We start from the raw sequence: 25,410 nt of genomic DNA, 5'->3' as shown, positions 1-25,410 counted from the left end.
GCGATGAGCGGCTGTCACGATGGGTCCGGGCTGTGAGCCTCAGGTCTGCGGGAACTGCCAGCTCCCCGAGCATTTGTCCTGCTGACAGCTGTATCCCAGCAGCTGACCCGGGGTGGCGAGCGACAGGCAACACAGAGCAGTGAGCGGGAGGAGTCCCGCTCGGGCCTGTTCTAGTGCCTCCGGTCTGCCCCGTTTCTTTGGTCTTCCTAGGAAGGTTCCGGAAGAGACCTTTGCACCTTTGCTCCTGTTTGTTTTTCTGTTTGCCGACTGATGGAGCCTTTTATGCCAGGACAGGAAAGCAGGGCTCCGGGCAGAGGAAGCTGCCAAGGGCAGGCGCTGGTCTGGGAGTGTGCGACTTTCTCCCATGGGGACACGGGGGCCCGGGCCTTCCCCCGTCCTGCTGCTCGGCCTGGGTCCTCCTCATATCGCCTAACAGCTGGTCGTTCCGCGTGGGGATTTGACAGTCAGTGGGTGAGCTGGGAGCCAGCTCTTCACCGTGTCCTTGTGGTGGTACGGTCAGCAGCAGAATGGTCCCCCAAGATGTCCACGTCCGAATCCTGGGAACCTCTGACTGTGTTGGGTTGTGTGCAGTTAACTTTGCTCATCAGCTGCCCTTGCGATGGGGAGATTGTCCCGGATTATGCAGTGGGACCAGGGTCGTTGAAAGTGGAAGAAGGGGGCAGAGTCAGTTTCAGAGCCATGCGACACGGGGAAGACTTGAACGGCCACGGCCGGCTTTGGAGGCCGAGGAAGGGCCACCATCCAAGGGGCGCGGGTGGATCCGGGGGCTGGAAAAGGCCGGGAAACGGAGCCTCTGTCGGCTCCAGAAGGAGCGCAGCCCTGTCCGCAGCTTGGTTGAGCCAGAGAGCCCAGGGTCGCACGTGGCCTCCAGAACTGGGAGCTGACGTATCCGTGTTGCTTTAAGCCGCTACGTGTGTGGTGATTTGTTACAAACGCCGTGGGGGACCAAGCGCCTGGGATGGAAGTGCTTTCTGAGGGAAGCAGGAGGGGTGATGGTGTCTTCTCTAAAGGGCGTCATTTCTTAACCTGCATTTTGCTCGTTTCTGGCTTTTTGGTGACTTTGCCTCTGTTTCTGTCCGGGAGCATTTTGCCTCAGGTATCAGTCACCGACTCATGGGGGACGAGTTTTGGCTAATGGATGTCTCCACTTCGCCCTGTAAACACTAGAGGGGAGCCACACACCAGCACTGAGCTACAGAAGCCTCAGCCGCCCAGGGCCAGGCGGGCAGGGCAGGTGCTCCCAGGAGGTCGGGACAGGTGCTCCCGGGGGGACAGGGCAGGTGCTCCTGGGGGTTGGGATAGGTGCTCCCGGGGGTCGGGGTAGGTGCTCCTGGGGTGTGGGTTAGGTGCTCCCAGGGGTCAGGGGAGGTGCTCCCAGGGGACAGGGCAGGTGCTCCTGGGGGGTGGGATAGGTGCTCCCGGGGGTCGGGGTATGTGCTCCCAAGGGGTCGGGACAAGTGCTCCCAGGGGGACAGGGCAGGTGCTCCTGGGGGATGGGATAGATGCTTCCGGGGGTCGGGGTAGGTGCTCCCAGGAGGTCGGGACAGGTGCTCCTGGGGGGACAGGGCAGGTGCTCCCGGGGGTCAGGGTAGGTGCTCCTGGGGTGTGGGTTAGGTGCTCCCAGGGGTCAGGGGAGGTGCTCCCAGGGGACAGGGCAGGTGCTCCTGGGGTGTGGGTTGGGTGTTCCCGGGGGTCAGGACAAGTGCTCCCAGGGGACAGGGTAGGTGCTCCTGGGGGGGGGGATAGGTGCTCCCAGGAGGTCGGGACAGGTGCTCCCGGGCGGTCGGGGCAGGTGCTCCAGGGCGGGGGCGGAACAGGTGCTCCGGGGGTCAGGACAGGTGCTCCCCGAGGTGGGGGGTGGTTCTGGAACGCATGTGGTTGCTGGAGGCCTGCCGCTGCCCACTGGCCGCAACCCGGTGGCAGGGCCAGTTCCGAACAGACTGTGAGATAAACTCCTGCCCTGCCCACTCCCCACTCTCCAGCCACCTCAAAACCCCTCTCCTGCTGGCCGTTTCCCTTACCCTGCAGGCCACGCACCGCGGCGTGGGGGTGCCCAGCAGGGACCTTCTGCGGACAGAGCTCCGTGTTGCGAGCATGTGTGTGGTTTGAGGGGAGGCCAAGTTGTTCTCTCCTTTCGAATTACACAATAGCCTATTTTGCACAAATCTGGCCCGACCTAGTCGGGCTCAGGGCAGCACAGAGCTCTGCTTGTAATCCCGCCTCAGTCAGATAGCTGAAACCCAGCAGTGGCGTTTTTTTACTTTATACCTTTTTAAAGCATTACTCGTGTGTGTGTGTGTGTGTGTGTGTGTGTGTGTGTGTGTGCGCGCGCGCGCGCGCCTGCCCAAGCTGATGCTCATTCTGGCTTTTGGCCTTACTCCCTCCCTGTCTGTGCTCCCTGTGCCAGCTGCCAGGTTGGCATTGCTATCTTTTCCATCAACAAAAGCAAAGCATTTGGGACTTTATTGAAGGTGGCATTCTGGAAGGCACATCAGTCACAAAAGGGGTTTTGCAGAGAGGCCTTGGGCCCAGGAACTTGTCATCTAAGATCGATAAGACGGATACGAGCATAACCACTTTAAAGTAAAATTGTTAAGTGAACGCACTCTCGGGGAGTGACGTATCAGTCCAGGACCTTCCCTGAACGGCTTCTCCAGCCACCTTCGTCGCCCGGGATTTGGGGACAGGCTCTGTGATGCTGGTCCACAGTGCTCGGAGCGTGTCGGCTGTTACTGTGATTTCCATCACCTCGGAGTCCTTGCCACAGAAGACTCAGGCGGAGGTTCCTCTCCGCTCCCTTTCGAGTGTTACCTGATTTTGCGTGGCTTAGGGTCTCTGCTTGTGTCATTTCCAGATTGTGCCCCTGCCCCCAACTCTGTATAGCCAGAACGAGTAGTCTGGCCCGGAGAAAGACCCGGACCCACGGAAGGTGACCTGGGTGTTCTCCCTGCTCAGAATTCTGTTCCCCGGGAAGCCTTTCTGGAGCACAGCTTTCTGGTCTACCAGGAGGGGCCGTTATCTTTGCTCCTCCCACACTAGGAGGATGCCCGTCAGGCTGTGGCACAGCCCTTGCCAGGCCCCGACGTCACTGCTGACAGCGGCCCTCAGCATGGGCACCCGAGCCCCTTTGTCACCTGCTGTCACCGGTCCCGCCTCTAGCCCCCTGCCTGTTCCTTGCCTCCATCCACCAGAGTTCACCCTCCACCTGGCGGCTTTGGGCGCAGGCCCTGTGGCCTCTGCCCTCTTTTTTCATTATGATTAATAAATTTGACTGTTTACAGGGTTTTAGGTTCACACACACAAAAAAGAGCAGAGAGTGTCCGTACCCCCCTCTCCAGTTTTCACTGTCCTTACTGAATTTTATGTATTTATTTAAAGTGTTTGTTTATTTATTTTTGAGAGAGAGAGAGAGCACGAGCAGGGGAGGGGCAGAGAGAGAGGGAGACACAGAAGCGGAAGCAGGCTCCAGGCTCTGAGCTGTCGGCACAGAGCCCGACGCGGGGCTCGAACTCACGGATCGCGAGATCGTGACCTGAGCTGAGGTCGGACGCTTAACTGACTGAGCCATGCAGGTGCCTCTATTTATTTTTGAGAGAGAGAGAGAGAGAGCACAAGAGTGAACAGAGGAGGGGCAGAGAGAGCCAGGTTGGAGGGACAGAGAGAATTCCAAGCAGCCTCTGCACTGTCAGCCCAGAGCCAGATTTGCGGCTCGATCCCATGACCCTGGGATCCTGACCTGACCGAAAGAGCCACCCAGGTGTCCCTGTTTTTGTTTTTAAGATACGCACAGAAGATAGGAGAAAACACACAAATGTTTTTGGGTCGTGTGATTTTATCTTTATACTTCTCTGAGCGTGTTTCCCAATTTTAAAAAAAAAACATTAAAAAAATAGGTCAAGGATTCTCTTATAGTTGGCTAGAGAGCAAGGGCTGGGAACCAGGTTTAATTTTGATGAAACAGGCTCCCACAGGCACATATGCATTTAGAAAATAGGACTCTGTGAAGAGTAAATATCCGTGGCCAGTGTTTCACAGACACACCCCGGACACGCGGGCTTCTGCCGGACATTCTGGGCCGGAGCTGGGGTGGCTGGGGTGGAAGCCGCACTCTGAGCACAGGGGACAAAGGTCTTAGGTTCCCTGCTCCCTGAGTGATTGGATGGGACCTGTTTTCTCCTCTGCAAAACCGCGCTGCCAGGAGGCGTGTCCCCCAGAGCTGCCAGTGAGGGACACACACCCACTTGGCATCTGCCGTGCGGGAAAGCGCCGTGTCGTGAGCACTTGTGTCCGGGAATCTTCCAGATCTTCCAGCATATTCTTTTGATTATCCTCCACGGTGGCAAACATCTTCACTTAGAGCTGGTTTGGTTTTCAGAATCAGCTGAGAGTTGTTTGCAGTCCGGTCTGGCGGTTAGAGGGATTAACCGAGGAGTAACCATCTGAGGCCCCGGGGGAGGTGGGGCTCCAGCCTCGCCCACCCGGAGGCCGCGAGCCCCCGCAGCGTGGCTGGTCCTAAGGAGACGCGCTTAATGCAAAACACACACCGGACTGTGGAGGCTTAAAGAATGCAAAACAGCTCCATCATTTTTCTCCGTATTGATTACATATGCCGAACTCCTACTATTTGGGAAATAACGAGTTAAATGAAGGTATCTTGCCCAAACTAATCTTCCTCGTTTCTTTTTACTTTTTTTTTTTTTTATGCTTCTTTATTTTTGAGAGCGAGAGACAGCGTGAGCAGGGAAGGGGCAGAGGGAGAGGGAGACATAGAATCCGAAGCAGGCTCCAGGCTCCGAGCTGTCAGCACAGAGCCCGACGCGGGGCTCGAACTCATGAACTGCGAGATCGTGACCTGAGCCGAAGTCAGATCCCCAACCCACTGAGCCACCCAGGCACCCCGGGTTTTACATTTTTAAATGGTTGGAAAAAAATTGAAAGAATTTTTTGTGACGTGTGGAGATTTGTTGAGCTTCAGGTGTGGGTGTCTATGAATCAGCTTTCGTTGGGTCACAGACACACTGGCCGGTTTCTGTCTGCGGCCCCTTTCACACTGCAGGACCGGCTGCCCCCAGAGCCACAGCGATTACTGTCTGGCCTTCCTCAGAGCCACCTGCCGCCCCCGGGGGCGAGGGGTCACGGAGAGTGTTGGCACGGGGGAGCCCGAGACGGGCTGAGTCCGGGAGAGCCGGGGGATTCGGGGGCCGGGTCCTGGCAAGAGCAGGGGGGGGGTCCTTGGCTGGTGGCTGAGGAGGTGAGGGTCCCAGGACTGTGATTTTGGTGGCGATGTTGATGTTGGGAACCTCAGGGACTCGGGAGAACGGACTGATGGATCTTTCTGGGCAAAGATCTGTGCAAGGGAGGGGTGGCTGCGGGTCTGGCAGGAAGCTGCTGGAAGAATCCTGTGCTTGGGAGAGTTAGTGCCCTTCTGGGGGAGACCTGAGAGCAGGATTGGGGGCACGGCCGGGGCCCTCAGAGAGTCAGAGGGACTGAGGACCCCGCATTGAGCCACCTGGCTCGGACAGCAAAGGGCGGCCCCTGAGACCACCCTCTGCCCCAAGAGCCCACGCAAACCTGGAAGCAGAGGGAGCTTCACCTAGGGGGCACCCTAAACCAGCTCTGGATTTGGGGAGAAGTGCACAAAATGCAGGAAGTTCAGAGAACGATGGAACATACCCCGTTGATAATTCAAAAAAAATTGGTTTCTTGTGGTGCAGCCTCCGTGACGTGGAAATTTACCCTCTAACCTTTTCTAAGCGCACGGTCAGGTGGCGTTAGGCACATTCACGCTGCTGTCCCCACCGTCCGTCTCCAGGACATTTGCATCGTGCCAGACTGGACTCTCCCCAGTAGCACTGACTACCCATCTCCTTCCCCCCCCCCCCCCCCCCGCAACTCTCTCTCTGCGAATCTGGAGACTCTGGGCACCTGGTGTAAGTGGAATCCCACACTGTTTGTCCTTTGGGGCTGACCTGCCTCACTCAGCCCAGTGTCCTCAACATCCATCCATGGGATCGTAGGTGTCAGAATTTCCTTCCTTTTTTTTTTAAGTTTAATTTGAGAGAGAGAGAGAGAGAGGGAGGGAGAGGGAGAATCCCAAGCAGGTTCAGGACTATCAGCATGGAGCCGGACGCGGGGCTTGAACTCATGGACCGAGCGATCATGACCTGAGCCGGATCCAAGAGTCGGATGCTCGACCGCCTGAGCCCCCCAGGCGGCCCAGGGTTTCCTTCCTTCTTAACACTGGATGATGCCACTGTGTGGATGGACCACGTTTTGTTTGTCCCTTCCCAGTGGATGATTTTACCATAGTGGCTTCCTGCTGGTTTTTTCCTTTCGAAGAGAGGAAGGTGAAGTCCCTCTGCAGACGCCCCCGTGGAGGCTCCGTGACAGCCCCCCCGCCCCCCCTACCCCGGGGAGCCGGCCTGCACGCTGCCCAGCGTGGCCTCAGTCCCGGACCCCCACCATCTCCGACCAGGGGGCAGCATGGCTCTGCACGCGTGTCTCGTTTATGCGGGCGCGCTCACGCCCGTGGCTTGTTCCACGGCTCAGTCTGGTGGTCCGCGTTCGCAGTTCGGGTTTTAAGGACCCGTTCCCTTTGAATCACTCGCGCATTGATAATCCGCGACGGTCACTTTTTTAAGGACCGATGGGAAGCGCCCGGTCGGTTCACACGGGCTGGTGCCCGGGCCCCTGATGGCTGGGCTTTCTGCACAGATAGAAACTGCTTCTGGCCCATCTGCGGGGTGTTGGGCTTTCGTAGAATTTCTTGTTGTCCGCCCTTCACCGAGTGGGTGTAGAGCTCCTTCCGCCAGTGAACCTCTAGGAGGTCCGTGTTAGGTGCTGCACCGAATCCTTTCGTCTCTCATCTGGTTTTTTAAAGAACGAGTTGTAGGGAAACTCAGGTCCCGCAAACACGGCTTGTGACACCCTTCCCAGCCGGGATGACCCTTCGCTGTGCTGGGACATCCGGCTGGGCCTGGGGGGTGACGGGGTGCATGGGGGTGAAGGAGGCCGGGAAGGACGGGGTGGAGGAAGGACCTTCCCTGGGAAGCATCACGGAGGGGTGAGAAGTTCAGGAGGGGAGGGCTCGTTGGCACAGACACAGGGGTAAAGACTGAGCAAAGAGAAGTCGAACAGTTTTATGAGATCGCTGAGGGGAGGGGGAGCAGAGCCCCTCTAGACGGGGCGGTTAGGCCCCAGGGGACGTTTTTGGTTGTCGTGGTGGGAAGGGGGGGCTGCTGGGGGCACCCGGTGGATGGAGGCCAGCGTAGCCTCCACCACTAAGAAAGACCCGGCCCCAAACGTCCAGAGTGCCACAGTCTAGAACCAAGTGCGCCCTCCCCATGGCCTTGAGCTAGCGGGACCCGTTCCGGTAGCTAGTGAACCACCATTCATTTCGAGCCTGCTGGTGTGAGGCCCGTGACCTTGGCCTGATGCACTCTTCTGTGTCTTTGTCCCCCAGCCACGTCTGGACGAGCCCCGCCTGGGCCCAAGCGTACAGAGGATGGAAACACTCCCCCCGCCATGTCTCTGGGCCGTCTCCTTCGCCGGGCCTCCTCCAAAGCCTCGGACCTCCTGACCCTCACCCCGGGCGGCGGCGGTGGGCCCCCCTCCGTCCTGGATGGGGAGATCATCTACTCCAAGAACAATGTCTGTGTGCACCCACCAGAGGGGCTGCAGGGGCTGGGGGAGCACCACCCAGGTGAGCCCCAGGAAACGGGAGGACCTGGGCCACAGGCCTGGGGGAGGGGAGGGCCTGGGGAGGAGGGCTGGCTTTTGTTTTTTTTTTTTTTTAATGTTTATTTTTGAGAGAAAGAGAGAGAGAGAGAGAGAGAGAGCACAAGCTGGTGAAGGGCAGACAGAGAGGGAGACAAGAATCCGAAGCAGGCTCCAGGCTCTGAGCTGTTGGCACAGAGCCCGACACGGGGCTTGAACTCACAAACCGTGAGATCCTGATCTGAGCCGACGTCAGACGCTTAACCGACTGAGCCCCCCAGGCGCCCCTGCCTGCTTTTCCTTCTAAACTGACCAAGCCCCAGCTTTGGAAAGCTTTTGTGTCACTTCTCCATATGCCCTGATTTCCCCATCTTCCAACCGGCCGGCGACCTTTTGTACACATGGGGTGGGGGGTGGGACAGTTTAAGGGGAATCAGCCTCAGAAGACATTAAGTCACTGCAGGGCTGCTGGGAGCAGGGAGCCCCGTCCGCCGGCAGGGAGGGGAGGGGGCGGTCCTCTTCTGGGGGGGCCCGCCAGTGCCCGCCGGCCCCCTCCAGGGTGCAGTTGGCAGGAGCATGGCCGTCACACTAGGCGCCAAGGCTTCGTCCCTCCGGCTGCCGGAACGCTGGGCTGAGAACTGGCTGGAGGCTGGGCGGGCCTGGGAGTCTGGAGACGCGGAAATCACCAATTCTGTGATCTGTCCTCCGGCCGCACTGTTTCGAAACTAGGGAAGAAAGCTCTCCCCTGGGGCCTGCAGGAACCCTGCGTGATCCTGGGGCCGTGCCTGGGGACACGCCAGCGCCAGGGGCTCTCAGTAGCTCCTGGGGTGGGACACCTCTCCTGCTCTCCTTTGGCCAAGTCACAGAGAAAGAAACGGCCTACCTTTCCAGGGCTCACGTTGTATCCCGGGCCCTGCAGTGATGGCCGGCCGCCCTGTGCACTGAGGGGCCGCGGGTCACAGCAGGCAGACAGCGTCCACTGTTTCCAGGACGCGCAGCTGCCCGTGGGTGTCCTCTGGGCAGGGGGCAGAGCTGAAGGTATTGGGTCCGGTCGTGGCCGCCCGGCACAAGCTCCTGGGCTGGCCGGTGGTTCCCTCAGCCCTGCTGCCCCCATGGAAGGAACAACACGAGGAGTTAGTGACACCCAAGTCCTGTGCACGTGACTTGAAACAGATAAACGTATGTTCACCTCAGGAGAGTGCCCCGGGGCCCCCCTCCAAGAAGAGGTCTCTTTTTTGGATAAGGAGGCTGGTGCTCGGAGAGCCTAGGCCACTCCCAATACTAGCACAGGGCAGGGGCGGGGCCGGCGCAGGCTCTGGGCTCCCCTCGTTCTTCCTGCGGCCTCCCCTGGCTGCTGAAGGATGCTCAGGGTCCCTCGGGCACCTGCTGCCTGGCTGCGGCCTGGGGACTTGCCTTCCCCGGTGCAGACAGAGGCCCTGTACCAGATGTCAAAACATCTAAAAGTTATAAATCACAGTCAGGTCTGAGCACGTTACTGTATGCAACTTATGTGTCCACAAAATACTGAATCGATCAGCTACTTAAAATACAAGAAGGTTAGTTACGTTAATGAACTGTTTGTGGAAGTGTTCCCTCCACCTGCCTTGGTAAGTCTGCCTTTAAGGTCATCCAGGTGGCCATGCGCAGATTTGGAACCATCGGCCCCTATAGGTCCCAAGCAGGACAGCCGGCGTCCGGCCCAGCTCTCTCCTGCCCTGTAAGGGGCCTCGGCATGCACGTGTGGACACCCCAGCCCGTCTGCAGGCCCCGCACCCAGCTCGGGATCAGGCCCTGGGAGCACAGGGATTCCTGGGGAGTTCCAAGGTCCTGTATCCCCGGAGTGTGCTCCAGCAGGGGGCGCGAGGCCGTGGATGCCTGACCGCAGGGCCAACCCCGAGCATTCGAGGGCAGGAGGCTGAGGTTCTAGGGCTGGGTCTGAGAGCGGTGGTAACTCTTCTGGTCTAAGTCACAAGGAACAGCACACGAAGCCTTTGGAGAGCTTCGTGGTGATCCTGTCATGATGGGGGGCTGGGGGGCAGGGGCAGGGGCCTGGGGCTCCCTTCGCAACCCCCAAGCTGCAGGATCTGAGGGTGTGGAAACCCTGGGCCTCGCCTGCACCTTACCGTTATCACAACTGGCTCATAGCCTCTGAGTCTCCTGGAAACGGGATGGGGCCCTGAGACTCTTGTACCGGTTCTCAGAGCCCCGAGGGGCACGAGGCCCCAACTTCTGCAGAGAGCAGGAGGCCTGGGCGCCTAGCACGATAGGCGCAGGGATCAGGACGTCCTGAGATGGCAGGAAATGCCGCCTTCCCCCCAGACTGAGCGCTCAGGAGCCCAGAGAGCCCCCCACTCGCTGCCGCCTCGGAGGGGCACTGCTTTACTTTGTCCTTGTCAGCCGTCTGGTGCTTAACATCGAGGACGGCCCCTTCTTCCAAAAAGCTGCACGAAAGAAGAAATGCTGAGGCCACGAGTGACCGGAAAACGCCCAAACACCCCTCTTTGGATTTATTTTGTGTGAAACAGGAATAAAGTCGACAGCCTCTGTCCCTCCCAGCGGTGGTGAGGCCGGGCTCCTGGGCCCCTGGGCTCTCCCAGACCTGGGGAGAGTTCTGGGGCCGCCAGTCCGTGGACAGGATGGGGCTCTGAGCTGGAGGAGGGCTCCCCGTGCCTGGAAAAGTGACCGCAGGCCCTGCTTGGGAGCCCGGTGCCCCGCCTCTGCTGAGTGGTGCTTAGAAAATGCCCACAGCGTTCATTGACCTCAAGGCCGACCGTGCTCCCCAGCTGTGCCGCGTGAGACCAGACAGAGGCGCCAGGAGCACCGCCGCCCCTAACCCGCCTGTCCTCCTGACCCTCCCAGGATACCTGTGCTTGTGCGTGGAGAAGGACGAGCTGCTGGGGAGCACCCTCATCCTCACGTGGGTCCCCAACTCTCGGATCCAGAGGCAGGACGAGGAGGCACTGCGTTACATCACCCCCGAGAGCTCCCCCGTGCGCAAGGCACCCCGCCCGCGGGGCCGGCGCGCCCAGAGCCTGGGGGCCCCCCGCCAGCCCTCCCCGACAGAGGCCAGGCCCGCCCTGATCCCCAGAGACGAGGACACCGCGGCGGTGGCTCAGAGCGTCCAGGACGCCGTGCACGTCAGCCCTTCGCCCCCTTCCGAGGACGGGGAGAGGCTGGCCCAGGGCTTGGGGACGGCCCTGCCACCAGCCCACAGCGACTCCGGGATCCTGTCGGCCGTCAGCTCGCAGGATGGGACCGAGGAGGGGCGGGAGCCGCGGCCCGAGGCCGGCGAGGAGGAGGGCTCCCTGGAGCTGTCCGCAGAGGGCGTGAGCAGGGACAGCTCCTTCGACTCGGATTCCGACGCCTTCTCTTCGCCCTTCTGCCTCTCGCCCATCAGCGCCGCCCTCGTGGACAGCGGCAGCTCCGTGTTCCTGGACAGCGAGAGCGGGTGAGTCCTGCGTCCGTCCGACCCCCAAGGCCCCACCCGGGCCTCCTGGGGAGCAGTCGCGTGTGTCACAGCTCTGCTCCCTGAGCGTGAGGACCGTGTGCGTCTCGCCCCGCCAGGGTCCCGCTCTCCCCACGCCAGGGCCTCGGCACCCGTGTCCCGTCATTTGACGGTGCCCAAGGGGGTGGTGAAGGCGGCACGGTGCGGGGGAGGGTTCCACCTGCTCCCCCGCTCCCTTCCCCTCGGCGGCCTCACGTGGGATAAGCCGTCCCTGCTCCGTAACCCAGACTGGATGCCACGGGGCCAGGCCCGGGGAACCTCGGGGGACAGTAGACTGTTGGCCGTCAGAAAGCATGCTCGGAGACTTCCCTGACTTCCGCAGCCCTTCCTACGCTCTGGTCCCTGCTCCCGTTTAGATTCCTAGGGAACCGGTGGCGACTGCTGTCATTCAGCCGGCACACAATTATTGAGCTCAAGCTGTGAGCCCCGCACGTGCTGGGTGTGGGTGGTCCAGCATCGTCTGGGCACCGGGCACGTGTGCCCCGGATGACCCACGACCACCCCGAGCCCCGTGCGGTAGGTCCTAACATCACCCCCGTCTGCAGGGAGGGAGAGCGAGGCTCAGAGGGGGGAACTAACTTGCCGGACGTCACAAAGCCAGCACGCTGGCCGAGCTGGGATTTGAATCCGGCTGGGTCTGCAGCAGACCCGGAGCGCATAAGGTCACGCGGGACGGACATAAGCCGGGGCGCGGAGGAGAAGGAATTTGAGGGAAGGGATTTGAGACGGAATCTTTCTTGATGTTGTCCCTCCATAAGGTGTGTTCCGTTAGAGCCCAGGGGGACCGATAACCTTTGTCTCAAGTGCTGCAGAGCAGAGAGCGTTGCAGGCAGAGCAGTCGGCTGCACCCGGTGAGGTTCACTGAGCTGTGTGTATTTTCCCCCAGGGAACCAGGCTGGGAATGAAACTCGAGCCTGGCTTCCCACCGCGGGGCTTGGTCAGAGCCCCCCCTGGTGGTGCCGTCTGCCAGTGCAGCGATACCTGTGGGTGCCCAGCACCCCCAGGGCCAAGGAGGAGGGACAGGTGTCCAGCACCCCCAAGGCCCAGGTAGAGAGAGAGGGGAGACAGGTGTCCAGCGCCTGCAGGGTGCAGGCGGGGGGGACAGGTTCGGAGCTCCCACCTTTACTCTGAGCCAGGGGTGCCGGGCCTGGCCTGTGGCCTCATGGCTGAGGTCTTAGTGGCAGAACCCAAATCAGGGCCTGGAGTCTCGATCAGGCCTTGTAGGGCCCCTGATCACGTAAGGAGCCTGGATCTGGGAATTTGGGAAACCTGGTTGGCTTGAGCCCGGGAAACCTCCGTGTCTTCTCGGAGCTTCTGTCTCCTTGTTCCTGACGTGGGGGTAGGAACATCCATTCTGGGGCTACCCGGTGAATTCGCTCCTGGTTTCCTCCTCCCCCTCCCTCCGCCTTGCTGCTTCCCTACCCTGGCTGCCCATGAGAATCCCTCAGGGGACCTTTTATATGTTCCTGATGCCCGGGATGATTCCAGATGATTCTGGAGCAGTGATTCTCTCCTGGGGCCGGTTCTGCTGTAGGAGACATGTGGCAACATCAGGACACATTGTGGTCACAACTGAGGGTGGGCGTGTTTTTGGCATCTGGTGGGTGGAGGCCTGGAATGCTGTTCACTAAGTGCCCCAAAATACTGGGGACACGGCCGCCCACGACGCAGCGATCCTGCCCGAATGTCTCAGTGCCCAGGCTGAGCACCCTTCCCGGCGGCTCTGACCGCCCCAGATGGCCAGGGAGGCCCAGAGTGGGGAAACTGGCTTGTTTTTCTAATTGTGGTAAAATAGACCTAACATCAACTTTGCCACTCTGGCCGTTTAAAATCATGCAGCTCTGTGGCATTTAGCGCATTCACGGTTTGTCCACCGAAGACCGCTGTCTGGCCCCAAAATGTTTTCCTCGCCCCGGAAAGAAACTCCACACCCACTAAGCGGTCACTGGCCATTGCCCCTCCCCCAGCCACCACCCGTCTACCTTCTGTCTCTGTGGGTTTGTCCGTTCCGGACGTTTCGTATCAGTGGAACCATACGGTCTTTGGCCTTTTGTGTCCGAGCATCGTGTCCGTGTCATTGCAGGTGTCAGGACCTCGTTCCTGTTCGTGGCTGATTAACATTCCAGGCGATTCTGACTATAGTCAGATAGGAGAGCCCCACCCTCAAGGGAAAGCACGGGGGGCAGGTGTGGGGTGCAGGGGGGTTGGCTACCATGTGAGGAGGTCTTCTTGTAATAATGCTTTGGGGGCCGTATTTTTGCTTTCCGGCCCCCAGCCCCACCCAGGTCAGCTTAGGGTCTTCTGTGCTTAGAGCTGCTTCAGAGACGGCCGGCCGATCTCTGGGTGTGTGCAGGGCCGTGGTGTGGTCAGGGGGTGCCTCCTCCACCAGGGAGCCCTGGAAATCCGTAACGCTTGCTCCTCTGGCCCGAATCAGTCCGGTTAGGCTGAGGCTTTGTGCTGCGACAGGACCCACACGGACAGCATCCCTCCCTGCCTCCTGGCCTGGAGCGTGTGCTTCTCCCGGGGCTGACGGGGAAACAGCCTGTGTCCCAGGCGGGACCTGATAGGTGTTCTCGACCCAGCCGTGCGTGACAGGTCGTTGGGAGCTTAAAAAAGCGGATGTGCATTGTGGAAGATGCTGGGGGCAGGCCCTGGAATCTGCATTTTTCATAGGCGGACGGGAGCCAGATTTGGGCACTGGGCTGGCCCCTGCAGTACACGTTGGCTTCATTACTCTCTGAGCCACGTGTGCGATCCTCGTCTCCCCCACCACATGGGGGACCCCTGGAAACAAAGATGGTGTTCCTCGGCTCCTTCCCCCTCCCCCTCCCCCACCCCGAAGTCCTGGATGGGGCTGGAAATCCTGGACTAAACGGTCGGCTCTATTGGACGTTGTAGAACCCACCCGGCCGCAAGGGAGGGCAGCGTTGGGCTGCCTTGAAAAGGCCTGATGCCCAGGGGCTGCCCGGACCAACTAAGCCAGCGCCGCTGGGAGTGGGGCCCAGGCGTGCGCGGTGTTTGAATCGCCCAGGGAGCTCCAGTGTGCAGCCTGGTTGAGAACCACAGCTCTGAAGGGGACGGCGGGAACAGGGGCGTGGTCCTTGTGCCTTGGACAGGGGGGCGTCTGAGCTGAGGTCCGGAGTGCCCGCACTGGTTGGAGCAGACACCCCGCAGCGGGGCTTGGCTTCGAGGACTGCAGTGCGCCCATAGCCCCTCCTGGAACCAAGGCTGCTAACTTAACTGGGAACTGGGTCCCCAGGAGGGGTGCAGGCAGGCTGGCTCGCGGGGTCCCTCTAGTGGCAGAATCGGAGAACTACATGTGGAGGCTGTGCGTCTGGCTGGGGAGAACCAGGAGAGTAGCTCCTGTCTCTTAAATCAAATGTCTTCTAGGACGCCTTCTTCTTCTTTTTTTTTTTTTTTTATGTTTTTATTTATTTTTGAGACAGAGAGAAAAGCATGAGCTGGGGAGGGGCAGAGAGAGAGGGAGACAGGAACCACAGCGGGCTCCGCGCTGACAGCAGAGAGCCCGACGCGGGGCTCGAACTCACAAGCTATGAGATCACGACCTGAGCCGAAGTCAGATGCTTAGCGGACTGAGCCACCCCGGCGCCCTTTCTGGGGCGCGTTCTAAGAAATGATCTGAATTACAGAAATAAAACACATTTGCACGGAGATGTTCATCACAGTACTTTTTATAATGGAGAAAAGGGGGAAAGAACTTAAATCTCCAGCAGCCGAGAAAGATAAGTCAAGTCTGGTTCACCCTACTAGACAAAGGAGGTTTATCTGGGGTCAGGGAGCGCCCTGAAATCTTAGGCCACTTTTTGTACGTGTGCTCACAGGAGTACATTTTTCTGAGGAGGGGGCTCCACCCGGCTTCTGGAAGAGTCTGTGGCTCCCAAATGTTTAGAACCCCGGTGCCACCAGATGGGAGAATATGCGTGTAGAAAGGCTGGGCTGCAGCGTGCAGATTCACAGTGTATCAAAACCCAGGCAGGTGCCACATTTCGTGCACGTTTTGACTAAAGACTACGGAAAGGCCCTGATGCGTAGGGGAGGCCATCCGGAGCAGGGACGCCCCCTAGAACTTCCTGCCACGCCAGACGTTGTCCAGACCCGTGCCATCCGATGTAGCAGCCACTGGCTTCACGCGGCTGAGGAGCTCTTGCAATGTGGCTGGCGCGGGGCGCCTGGGTGGCTCGGTGGGTTAAGCGTCTGACTTCAGCTCAACTCATGATCTCGCGGTTTGTGGGTTCAAGCCCCACGTCAGGCTCTGTGCCGACGGCTCGGAGCCTGGAGTCTGCTTCCGACTCTGTGTCTCCCTCTCTCTCTGCCCCTCCCCTGCTCCCTCTCTGTCCCTCTCTCCCCAAAATAAATAAACAATAAAAAATTAAAAAAAAAAAAGAAATATGGCTGGTATGACTTGAGGTACTGTGTTTTTTCAATTTTATGTGATATTGACTGATACAAATTTAAACAGCGTGCGTGGCCACCGGGGTGAGAGGAGGATGTGCCAATGTGTTAAGATCCTGGTGATCGTGAGTAATGTTTTACTTTCCTCAGTTTTCAAAAATGTTGTTCTGTGAGTCTGTTCATTTTGTGATCAAAACAAAGCGAAACAGGTTTTAGAAACGAAGAGCCAGTTAAACTCCTGCCCGGCTCAGACTGGCTCACCCTGGCCTGGCCTGTAGGCTTGTTAACCAAAAGGCCCTCTAGGGTTCTCAGTAACTGCGGTGCTGCCAGCAAAACTGATGCTAATGACCTGCCACCCGGTCCCCAGAGCTGTGCCCCGTCCCCGGGGAATCGCTGCTGCGTCCGCCCTCGGTGGATTCGCTTGTCGTTCTTGGTGCGTGTTCCTCGCGTGGCCGTCCCAAGTGCAGGGTGGTGTGTGGGGTTACAGAGACCCTCACCACGCGGGGACTCTCATGGAGGCTTCCTTGGCGCAGTGGTCCAGCCAGCTCAGACAGGGGTCTAGGTGAGCCGGGCACAGGCCCCGGGGGAGCATGGGCTGGTGAGAGCTGGGCCCGCCTACACTCATGGTCGGGTACTTGGATGCCCACGTGCCTCCAGCCTTTCCTCTTCCTCCTCCCCATGCACAGCACCAGCGGCCCAGAGCAGGCCCACCAGAGCTGGAATGTTCTCTCCTTTGCGCCGAAACCCCAGCCAGCCTGCGGGCAGGGAAGATCTTCTTCCCTGAGGCCCTGCCGCTGCCTGTGCTCCTTGTTCAAGCTGCACCTGAAATCCGCTGCCTCGCGCGTTTGCTTTCTCTCGAGTCCCACCGGTCTGTCTTACCAGCGCCGTCCATCAGAACGTTCTGCAGCGGCGGATGCCGTCCAGGCGGCGGTTATTGGCCACGTGTGGCTATCGAGCCCTGGAAATGTGCCTCCTGGGACTGAGCCCAAGAGATTTTTAATTGTTTGTCCTCGATGGATTTGAATTTTGATAGCCCCATGCGGCAAGCAGCTTCCGTGCCAGGCCGTGCGCGTCCGCAGGAGACCGTCCTCTTGGGGAGAATGAGGGCGGCACGGAGGGTTCTCCAGGTTCTCCGCTGAAAAGAAAAAAAGGGGTAAAAGCCCAAGTGGTCAGGTGCCCCCTCCCTCATGGCTGATTTCCCGGGGGTGGCCAGAGAGTTCGGGTGACCCTGAAGCCACAGGCAGAAGCGGCAAGGAGGGACGTCACCGGCTCCAGCCAGCCGTCCCCGCAGGGCATGAGGCGGAAATAAATGGTATCTTAAGTGCTTTTTGCCTTTAGGAGGAAAAGGCTGCATGACACCAGGGTATCAGCCGTAAAGGCTGAATTATTTATCGCTATCGTCGTCGTTGGTGTAACTGGCCCCGCGCTCAGGGGACAGAAATGAGGCGAGAACCCCAGTCTCTGAGATGGATGCAGAACTGGTGGGCTCAGGGGCCCAGGACTGAGCACCTGGGGGTGTCACTGCCAGGGTGCTGCCATGGGGGCCCTGGGGGTGCCGTCCAGGGTCACCCTAAGCCAGCCAAGGGCGGCAGGTGGTGTGAGACCGCAGTTCTCTCGCCTCTGGTGGGTTTCACACATAGCCTTTCCTGTTCTGCAGGGCCCGTGCAGGGGAGGGGGCTGGAAGGACGTGACCCTGAGCGGACCGGGGGGGGGGGGGGGTCAGGGGGACTGAGGAGCCTCCAGGCGAGGGGACAGCGTGGCTCTGTTGCCGAGGGACGTCGCGGGAGGCCGCTCCAGCCCCAGCAGGACGAGGTGGGGGTGGGGAGGGCCTGGGGGGCCGCCACCACCCGGGAGAGGGGGTGCCGACCGCGGGCCAGCTGTGGGGTGCCAGGCGGAGCGGCCGGGAGTTGGCGGGAGGTGCGCCGGCCGGGAGCTCGAAGGGGTGCGTCCCCTCCCTCGACATTTCCGGAAGCCACCTCCCAGCCGAGTCGTGGGCCTGCCCGGTGCCCCGTGCCCCCCGGGACGCTCCGGAACAGCACCCCCCGCCCCTCCTGGGCCCTCAGCAGCAGCCTGGCAGCCGGGAAAGCTGGCAGCTTCCAAAGATCTGTTGTTTGGGTTTGTTTGTGCTTCTGTAACTGGGAGCTGAGATTTATTTCTTTAAAACATCCCATCTCCCGACACCCTGCAATCTGTTCTGTGCTTCGTTAGGACTAATCTCGTCTTCTGTTTCTGTAGCACTCGGCGGGCTCCGTGCCCGCGTCTCTGCCTCCCGTCCACGTGTCCCCCCTCCCCCGTCAAGGTGCCAGCACCCCCCTCCCCCCGTCCCTGGGGGAGGGGGGCGACACCCAGGTCTGAAGGAAGCTGCTTCGGGAAGGGCAGCGGCAGGGCCGAGCTCTGTGTCCAAGGCCAAGGATGTGCCCTTCGCCGTCTGGCCCTCAGCCTGGGGGGCCCACTGCTCCAGCAGCTCGGAGGGGCTGCCCGAGAATCCACACTGGGCCTCCACAGTGCCCGGTCCTTTGATGTCCAACTCTGGGCCGCTGTCTGGGGAGGGGAGGGGCCCCGTGGGTCGCATAGGGCTCGGAGTCTGGCGAGCTCCGTGGTCAGACCCACATGTGAACCTGAGCCCCACCCCGATCGCGGGGCTGGGGGGTGACCTTGGCAAGGCGTTTAAGCTCCCTGTGCCTTGGTTTCCTCATCTGTGAAATGGGGCCATGACTCCGCCCAGAGCGTGTTGCCGGTGGTAACGTTGTGACCACTGCCCGCCCAACTGGAAATGCTTTGTGTTGGGGGCTTGGGTCTGCTGCAAGGAAGGAACCCGAACCCGGCAGCCTAGAACAACGGAATTGGAGTCTCCCTCCCCAGACAGCCTGGGGGCCGGATGTCTGAGATCAAGGTGCCTGCAGGCCACGTCCCCTCTTGAGGTTTTTCCAACATTTAAAAATGCTCAAAACCATCCTTCACATAAAAACGTACACACGGGTGCTGATGGCAGCCTGCGTCGCCACTGCCGAAAGTTGGGAGCAAACGAGGGGTCCTTCTGTGGGTGAATGCAGAAATAAACCATTTGGCCCATCCAGACGAGGGGATTTTGTTCGGTGCTAAAAAGAAACGAGCTACCAAGTCACGAAAAGACGTGACGGAACCTGGAATGCCTATCACCGAGTGAAAGAAGCCGGTCAGAAAAGGCTACGTGCTGTGCGGCCCCAACCGTGTGACCTTGTGGGAAAGGCAGAGCTTTGCAGACAGCAAGAGGGCCAGGGGAGGGGTGGACAGGGCACGGAGGACGTTCAGGGCAGGGAGACCACTCCGTATGATTCTGTAATGGCAGATACGTGTCATCGTCCCTTTGCCAAACCCACAGAGAGGACGAGACCGAGATGGGCCCATGCAAACTGTGGACGGCGATTATTATGGTAACGGGTTGATCCGGGTTCATCAATCATAACAAGTTGACCACGCAATGCCAGATGCTAATATAAGGAAATCGTGCGTGTGGGTGTTAGGGGGGGATATCTAGGACCCTTCTACTCAGTTTTTCTGTAAAGCTAAAACTGCCCTAAGAAATTAAATCTGTTCGTTTTTGTTTTTTTTTTTTTTTTTAAAGTTCTCAGCCATTGGGCTGTACAAAGACAGCGGGCCATCATGTGCTAATTCTGGTCCAAACCAGCCCTGTCCGGTAGAAATGTAATATGAACCACATACACGATTTAAAATTTTCTAATAGTCTCATTTTTTTGAGACTCTAATAGCCTCAGAAGTTTTTTAAAACTTTTATTTATTTTTTTTTACTTTGTATTATTTTTTAAATGTTCATTTATTTTTTTGAGAGACAGAGAACAAACGGGGGAGGGTCAGAGAGGGAGACACAGAATCCAAAGCAGGCTCTGGGCTCCTAGCAGGTGTCCAGCACAGAGCCCAACACGGGGCTCGAACCCACGAACCATGAGATCGTGACCCGAGCCGTGACCAGAGCCGAAGTCGAACGCTTAACCGACGGAGCCGCTCAGGCCCCTTAAAAACTTTATTTTAAAAGTAGGGGCCACTGGGTGGCTCAGTCGGTTAAGCGTCCGACTCTTGATCTCGGTTTAGGTCATGATCTCACCGTTTGTGGGATCAAACCCAGGGTTGGGGTCTGTGCTGACAGTGCAGAGCCTCCTTGGGATTCTCTCTCTCTCTCTCTCTCTCTCTCTCAAAAGCAAATAAACAAGCTTACATAAAATAACGGTAGAGTTTGCAAAACAAAATGTGCGGGGAGGCCCCACGTACCCTCCACCCAGCGGCACGTCCCGCATAAAACCACGGCACGCCTTCCAAGCCAGGAAACCGAGGTGGGTGCAACCCGAGGTCTTGCAGGTTTTACCGGCACCCTCTGTGTGCACCTGCCTGCAGAGCTCTGTGAGCCGTGTCCCCTGAGTAGCTTTGCGCCCCCACCACGGCCCCCCCCCCCCATATATTACGTCAGCAGCACCGAGAAGACCGTCCCGCCGTGGGGTTGCTTTTGAATCTTTGCCAACAGTCAGCCGGGCATGTTTTGAGTGGGTCTCACAGCCACCCTTTAAAAAGTGAAAAAGAGACGTGTCAAATTCATTTCAACAATCCCCAAATATTGCCATTTCAGCTTGTGATCGGTAGCAAGTTTTTGGCGAGAAATGTTGACGTCCCGTCTCCGTACCAAGTCTTGGGAATCCCGTGTGTCCGCTACGCGGAGAACGCATCTCAGTGGTAACCCGCTGCGTCGCACGCGCTTGATGACGCGTGTGGCTTGGGACCGCCGCGTTGGCCAGCTCTGGTTGGTGTTCCGCTTTTTTCTTGGTTTGGGTTTCTCTGGCCAGCCCTCTCCCCGGAGCCTCCCTCTCCCAGAGGAGAACGGTCTGCGGGCCTGCCCCCTCCCTGGCTCTGAGCAGGATTCCAGAGGTCCCCGGCCACCAAAAGTGTCACCCAAGGGAGCCACTGCACCTGCTGGGTCGCCTTGAAGTCATGCTGCTGGCTGCCCGCCCAAGGACCGCCGGCTCGTCAGAAAGCTGACCTCTTTCTATGAGAGCTGTCGGCACAGGGAGGAGAGAAAAGCACCAATCCCTCCAGAACCGAAAAGAAGGAAGTCCAGCCTCCAGGAGAGGCAGGACTCCCTGGGGACGCCGAGCTCCCGCTGCAGGAGGCTCTTCAAAGGACGGGGAAATGAAATGGTCGTCCTCTCCCGCTCAGCTCACACGCCGCGACAGCCCCTCTGGGGGTCCTTGACGCAACCCTGGATGATTTGTTGCACTGGGGGCCGCGGGCTGCTCCCTGGGGAGCTGGGCTGCTCCAAAGGCTTGGAGCCGCCTTCGGGAGCGGGAAGCCAGAGTCCCTGGGGCCCCTGCTGTTGCATCAGCAGCCCCGGCAGGAGCTCGGCAGGGCCCGAGGCCCCGCGTGAGCCTCCGGGAGATGTGAGAGTGAGGTCACAGAGGCGGTGACGCGGCAGCGCCTCCCGGGTGAGGCGGGGAGTGGCGCTCTGTCTGGGGGGACCCACGCCTGGCTGTTTCGCTGCAACCCGATACCTGACCAGATCCTCCCCAAAAGGGAGAGGCGGTGGCGAATGACCTTTGTCTCTTGATTGAAATGTTCTTGTGTCCGCTGTTTGACTTAGCGCTCATTCCCAGCAGAGCAAACAGAGAGGACGTTTTTACTTAGGCTTGGTGTTCCATTCAGCCAATGTTTCTCAGACACCTGTGATCGGCAGGGGACAAAGGGCTCCCAGTAGCCCCTCTGCGATCTCCAGAACATGCTGCTTTGCTTCGAGGACCCTGAGATGATCCAGGGAAGCCGGAGCCCCCGGCCACACTGGTCCAAACCCCCTGCCCTCTGAAAGCTGAGGCTTGGACCTCGGTGCCAGCAGGTGGCCCTTGAGCGAGTCCCGGGCCTTCCTCAGCTGCAGGCAGTGACACAGACGGTCCCTAAGCGTGGCAATGCTGGAACCCTCCCCCAGGCCACATCCCAGCTGTGCCCGGCCACGCGCCCTGGCAAGCCCCCACCTTCTCCTCCACGCGACAGGCACCACGACTGATGCGTCCACGAGGCCGTCGTGAGGGGTGGCCCCAAGGGGCACGCGAGGTCCCGAAAACCACGGCCAGGAGCCACCCCACCCCGTGTCATCCCTGGTCCCCGGAGAAGGGAGCGTGGAGACCGCCCCAGGGTCGGATGGGCACACCCCTTCTCCTACACTTTGATGGTCTTCGAGATGGGGTGCAAACCCTTTCGGGAAGGGGGCCCTGTCCTGAGGGGCTTTGGAGCCAGAAAGCGCTATAGGAAAGAGGTGCCTGGGACACATGGGAGTAAGAAGCTGGACGTGGGAATGTTCTGGAAGCGGGGTGGGGAGAGTAGCTGTCTTGTGGGCACTGGAAGGAGACCCGTACGTGTCACAGGCGTGTGGGGGGAGAGTAGGAGACGCTGGACCCAGCAGAGGGGGCCGGTAGGCAACGTGGCCTCTCCCAGGGGCCCCAGGGCTGGCGGTCAGGGCCGGTCCCTGTAGATGGTAAAGGCATCAAGGTCTGTCTCACTTCTCTAAATATTTAAACACTGGAAGGATTATTTTTGGTAGCTACGGTCTCTCTCCGAGTCTGGCGGGCTGCCGGGAAGGGTGTCGAGTGACAGCAGGCTCCCTGCACGCTCCCCGTGCTCCCCGATCTCGAGATCCGATGGCCGCCGTTTAATTGGGGTCACGCCCCGCCTCTTGGGAGCGTGTGGACAGACAGAGGCTCCTAGACTTTCCCCTGTGGGTGAGAGTGCAAACACGCGTGTCGGGTCTGCGAAGTCTCCCTGACGGCAGCTCCTAGGGCTTCTGAACCGCGAGCGGCGGAGCGCAGGGCCAGGAGCCAGCCGGGCACCCCAGGGAGTCGCCACGCTCCGCCAGAGCCACCTGGGGTGAAAGGGCGCATTGTGCGCCCCGCAGCGCGAGGGGAACCTGCAGAGAGGCGTCTTTGTTGGGCACCCGGCAGACGTGCACAGCGCACGCTTCCCGCGCAGGGGACAGGCGCGGGCCATCGGGTCCCGGCTCTTTGCAGAGCGCCCGCCCGCTCTCTCCGGCCCTGGGATCGGTTCCGTCCAGGCGGCAGGGTCCCTCCGCTCCCCCCGCCCTCCGGGAAGGACGAGGCTGGCAAACACCGCCCCCAAAACTCCATTTTCCGGGAGGTGGCATTTCAGCCGCGGGAGGGATCTCCGCGTGCCCAGCAGATGGCAGGCTTCCTCCAGATCAGCCAGGGGTGTCCACTGCCCGCAGCGCCCGCCAGGCTTCCCGGGCCCCTCCCCGGCGCCCGCACCCGGTCTGCTCAGGGCTGGGGGACCTCCCCTTGGTTGTTGCCAACCCTGGCCACCTCCTCCTTGTTGGGGGGCGGGGGTTGTCAAGCACTCAGCGTGGACGTGAGCCGGGCAGTCCTGAAATCTCAGCCTGCTATAGGGGCTGGCTGGCTGCGTGCTGCTGGGGAGGGGGACACAAGCTCAGACCTGGGCCAGGCTCCCTCAGCTGTGGGACCCGCGGATACTCCTTCCCGGTGGCCCCTCTCCGTTCCAGCCGGCTCCCGTCTCCTCACCGAAGTCTGGGTGTTGTGGGTAGACAGTTGCCAGCATGGCCTCCCCTAACCCCACATCATGCCAACCACGGCCTCCCCAGAGACCACGCAGGCCCTAGGCAGGCTTGGCCCCCCGCCCCGGAGCACAGGCACCTGCTGCTGGTAGAGCCGGGATGTCGGGCAGCGGTCAGCTGGATGCAGCCAGACACGGGGATGCAGTCTGTCCTTCCCGGTGCCCCCGGAACACGCTGGATGCCATGCATGCACTGACCCCAGGGCGCGAACGAAGAGTAGAGAATAGAGAGGAGGAACCCCAAAGAACTGAAAGCGGGGACTCAGCTATGTGCACACCCGCATTCAGAGCCTCATTAACTCACGAAGGCCAAAAGGCGGGAACGGCCCAAGTGTCGGTCGACGGATGGAAACACAACGCAGCCCGTCCACACGGGGGAATATTATTCAGCCTCAAAAAGGAAGCAAGTCCTGACACCTGCGACCCCACAGACGGACCTCGTGGACGCTCAGTGAGGACAAATCCTGTAGGATTCCACTTACGTGAGGTTTTCTAGAGTCCTTGTTTACAGAGAGACAGAGACTTGAACAGAGAGCACCAGGGGCCGGGGGAGGGGAATGGGAAGCCAGCGCGCAATGGGGACAGAGTTTCAGTTTGGGACGATGACAATGTTCTGGAGACGGACGGTGGTCGTGGTCGCACAACGATGTGACTGTGCACTTAAAAGGGGCTAGAACGGTAAATTTTATGTTGTCTTTTGCCACGATAGAAGAAGAGAGAGGGGCGGAAGGAGCTGAGGTCGGCAGGGTCACTGGAACGTGAGAAGCCACCTGGGTGCTCGTCTTTCCAGTGTTTTGAGAACCAGTGTTTTGGACAAGGTCCAGAAGTTTGCGTGGATTTTCCACCATCCGGGCAAGCGGTCTTGGACCTCAGGCCTGATGCCGCTCGGCCTGGACGGACGGTCTGGCTCAGCCACTGTGGCGCCCCGGCCAGAGGGCTGGCGGTGGCCTGGGCTCCCCATCCAGGGTCTCCCCTCGCTGGCGGGGGCCACTCTATGACACGGACACCGGCTCTAGACACAGCTTGTCTGGTCCGAATCGAAAGCAGCTTGGAGTAAAGTCTGGAGCCTTCCGGAGCCTCTGCAGGGCAGGGAAACCTGGAGGGAGCTCTTCCAAGAGCCTTGTCAGGATCTGATCATCAGATAGATACCACCTTCCCGTTTTCCAGAACTTAGGAAACTAGGTTCTCCCCCGGGCTCCTGGAGCAGGCCCTTCTGGGTGTGGGCGCTGGGCCCGAGGTGCAACGAGGTGTCCACGGGCCAGCTCCCTGACAGGACCCCTGAATCAAGCACCCCACGAGGGTGCGTCTCAACCTACTAGGCCGCCACTGGGAATCCAGAAGGGGAGCGTCAGGGAGGGGCGGGCTGGGCCTGCAGGCCTGGAGGGCACCCCCTCTTAGAGCATAAGCACTGGTTTTTCTTATTTACTTTTGAGAGAGAGAGAGAGAGCATGAGCAGGGGAGAGGGGCAGAGAGAGAGAGAGAGAGAATCTTAAGCAGACTCCACACTCAGCTCGGAGCTCGACGTGGGGCTCGATCTCATGAACCGTGAGATCACAACCCGAGCCACAGGAGCAGGATCTTCAACCGGCTGAGCCTCCTGGGCGCCTCTGGTTTTTCTATTTTAATGAAGGCTCTAGAGTCCTCTCAGCCTGTGGCAAAGCAGGCAAAGGGGAGCTCGGGGTCGTGGGCAAAATGAGTGAGGGACGCCAAGGAGGCCTCCGGGGAGGCGGCAGGAACGAGGCTAGCCAAGGCGGCCCTCCGTTATTGCCGGGCCTTGCCGTGGCCGCCGTCAGGGGCCCACGCCGCACTCCCTCTTGCTTTGGTTCAGGGCGGCAGGGAGTCGGGTACAGATCGGGGCGGAGATCCCCGGGCCGACGCCCCACCTCCCTGCAGGGCACGCCTGCCTTCTTTCTCGTCACCCATGGTGGGTGTTTCCGAAGTCTGGGTCCAGAAATAGTTGCTACATGATGGGCCCTACGGGTTTGGCAGGTGTCCAAGTTCAACCACAACCTGCGCTGAAAGGCCAGCGCCCTTGACCACGCAGGGCCCCCAGCGAGGACCTCAGGCCGTCCCAGGGCCCATGCCTGGGGCCATTGCTCATGGGGTGGCCCGGCCGGGAGCCTGAACCCGTGGTGACTCAG

The 25,410-nt window shown here is 59.9% G+C and overlaps 1 protein-coding gene across 2 annotated transcripts in view; it reads left to right on the top strand.

Moving 5' to 3' along the window:
* TBC1D16 (TBC1 domain family member 16) overlaps window positions 1–25,410 on the top strand; it is a 71,336-nt gene that overhangs the window by 4,980 nt on the left and 40,946 nt on the right. For both annotated transcript variants that reach the window (XM_042966602.1, XM_042966601.1), the window contains exons 2-3: window positions 7,484–7,723; window positions 10,597–11,185. In XM_042966602.1, the coding sequence (XP_042822536.1) occupies window positions 7,546–7,723; window positions 10,597–11,185 (767 nt within the window). In that variant the 5' untranslated portion in view covers window positions 7,484–7,545. The remainder of the gene's footprint in view (window positions 1–7,483; window positions 7,724–10,596; window positions 11,186–25,410) is intronic.

This window comes from Panthera tigris, chromosome E1 (genome assembly GCF_018350195.1).
Source record: "Panthera tigris isolate Pti1 chromosome E1, P.tigris_Pti1_mat1.1, whole genome shotgun sequence".
NCBI lineage: Eukaryota > Metazoa > Chordata > Mammalia > Carnivora > Felidae > Panthera > Panthera tigris.
The sequence above is the reverse complement of the archived record's forward strand: the minus strand, read 5'-3'. Positions and strand labels throughout refer to the sequence as shown.